The 2,387-nt window shown below is 46.4% G+C and overlaps 1 protein-coding gene across 1 annotated transcript; it reads right to left on the bottom strand.

Annotated features, from left to right (window-relative positions):
* Positions 1-732: 732 nt before the first annotated feature.
* TADA2B (transcriptional adaptor 2B) lies at positions 733-1,725 on the bottom strand (the record flags this gene model as incomplete). The annotated part of the gene is made up of 1 exon (XM_009872825.1): positions 733-1,725. A coding segment is annotated over one exon (993 nt), but the record flags the coding sequence as incomplete, so codon positions are not given.
* Positions 1,726-2,387: the final 662 nt, after the last annotated feature.

Here is a 2,387-nt window from a genome sequence, read left to right on the forward strand (position 1 = left end):
ATTCAAGTCAGGCTATGTCCGGGCCAGCTGGGTGTGAAGGCAGCTCTTGCAGAACCCTTTTCACAGCACAAACACTTGAAGGCATCTCAGCCGCCACATTTCTTCCCTTTCACTCCCTGCCACAGCTCCGCCTCGCTGAATTCTCAGCAGAAGCTCTCACCCCACTGTCCCAGGCGCCCTGGCTGTAGTTACTAAGGAGAACGTTCAGAAAGCTTAGCAATGGCCACAAAACCCTCCACTCGCTGCACTCCTGAGCTCAGGACTTTCTGTAAGCTTTACTCTGCCGCCAGCATTACGTCAAAACACAAACAGAAAAAGAAAAAACACCAAAGGGAGGAGAAAGTTTCCAGTAAATGAAACCATCTCCTACCTTCAAAGACAGCAAAGACTACACCAATGTTCATCTGTCCAATAGTAAGGAGTAGAGTAACTACTCTGGGACTACTGGACTTAAGTAAGTTCACATGAAAGAAAACTGCTCTAATAATGTACCAAAAGCAGTGAAATCCAATGCAGAAGTTTCACAATTAAGCATTTCCCATGATCCAAAGCAAAAGTCTATTTGAACCATGGATCACGAATACTGTGGGCATTTATGCATTTGCTTTTTTTTTTTGTTGTTGGTTTTATGTGACATAATTTCTGTATCTTTGGGGAGGGAAGAACAAAAATAACGGAGTCCTTGAGGCTATAAGGGCCTCTGCTGTATTTTTTTTGCAGATCAGCTGAGTTTCATGAAGCATCCCTGGATATCCAACCACTTTCTGTTAGAAAGTTTAAAATCCTTTTCTTCAGTACCTTATCTAAGTAACTGGGAAGGCGACTCTTTGAGGGAATTCCTTGTCTTTTCTGCAGATGGTCCTTAATGATTATAGTTTTTACAGTCACGTAACGTGCAGGACTCAAATTCAGAGAGCTGCAGAGCACCTTTTCCCTGTCCGATAACAGTTCAAAGCCAGGCAGGTTTTCAATGGCAGCAAATTCACCTTCTTTGCCATCTTCCTTCCCTCTCTTGGAACTCGCTATGTTTTTGTTCTCCTTCCTCTTCTCCCGTTTATGTCTGGCTGCTTCATATTCTGCCGACTCTTCCATTTTGGTGATTCCATTTCGACGATACCGCTGCAGCTCCCGAATCTTTGCTCGAAGTATCCTCTCCTTGTGCATGTTCTCGAAGAAGTCTTCAAACTCTTTACATGACATGAACTGGTAGAGAGGCCTCAGTTTCAGCCTCAACTCCTTCTCTTCTTTCGTGATCTTGCGCTTGGGGGCTTTCTCCTTGTCCTTTTTATCCTTCCCCAGAAAGGCCGGTACCAAGTTGTAGTCTCGTGCGATGTTCTTCCGCCGCTGCCTCTCCTTGAGTTTCCTTACGTACATGTCTACGTGAGCTCTTTTCAACTCTATTTCCACATCATCGTCATCATAGTTCACCGAAAGGCCACTGATCAGAGTCTCCGCGTCTTGATCGTATTCAATCTCGTAGTCATCCCGAAGCGGCATGTACCCCAGCTGCTGCTGCTCGGCCACCGAGATGTCCAGCGGTGGGAGCGGTGTGGTCAAGCTAGGGGAGAGCGGACCGCCGCTGGGACACGTGTGATCCGTCACTCTGTTCGGAATCGTGTCGGGGATGCAGGCTTTCCCGAGGTTGCCATGGATATACATGCTCACGTAGTGTTCCATCACCTCCTGAGGCGTGCGGGACGCTCCCACGTGAGCAGCCATGTCCTCCTAAACGGAAAATAAGGAGGAGTGATAAAGATGATTCTCATTACATCTCCAGCATAACACATGTTCAGGCAAGAGCGTGACTTCTTCCCTGCTCCTCAAAAGCCAACTCACAATACCTGAACTTTTCTAGCAACACTGAAATTAGCCACTTTTCCATCAGATACACGTTTTTAGGTTCAGAGAAGGCACGTTAAGCCAAGAAAACAACACCAGGAGCATCACTAAGGCAAGTGGCCTCAGATTCTCTAAAACAGAAGGACCATCAAGACACTGGATCCAGACGGCAAATCCTGAGCATCCAGCACTCTCTCAGCTTACCATCACCTGGAAGCTTTCCAAGTCCCAAGCCGGCACGGAGACTGAGAAGAGGTTTGAATTTTGCTCGTTTATATTGCACTGCTGAAGTACTTTTAAAGAAATATAGAAATGAAAACGGTGTTTAATGAAGCAAAATACAACCAAGTAGCAAGGAGACACATGATTCCTGCTACTTTTCAAAAAGCAGTCTGACTGTACACTGGCAGAGAAGACAAGCAGCAAGTTTAGAGCCGTGACCTGCTGAAGGCAGAGAAAAACACTAAGAAGAAAAGGGTGTAAGAGCTGTAACACAAACACCTGCTGCAACTTAAGGCAGCGACAGGCCCGAGGAGCAACTCCGACCA

The sequence above is a fragment of the Apaloderma vittatum genome, unplaced genomic scaffold (assembly GCF_000703405.1).
Source record: "Apaloderma vittatum isolate BGI_N311 unplaced genomic scaffold, ASM70340v1 scaffold40357, whole genome shotgun sequence".
Taxonomy (NCBI): Eukaryota; Metazoa; Chordata; class Aves; order Trogoniformes; family Trogonidae; genus Apaloderma; species Apaloderma vittatum.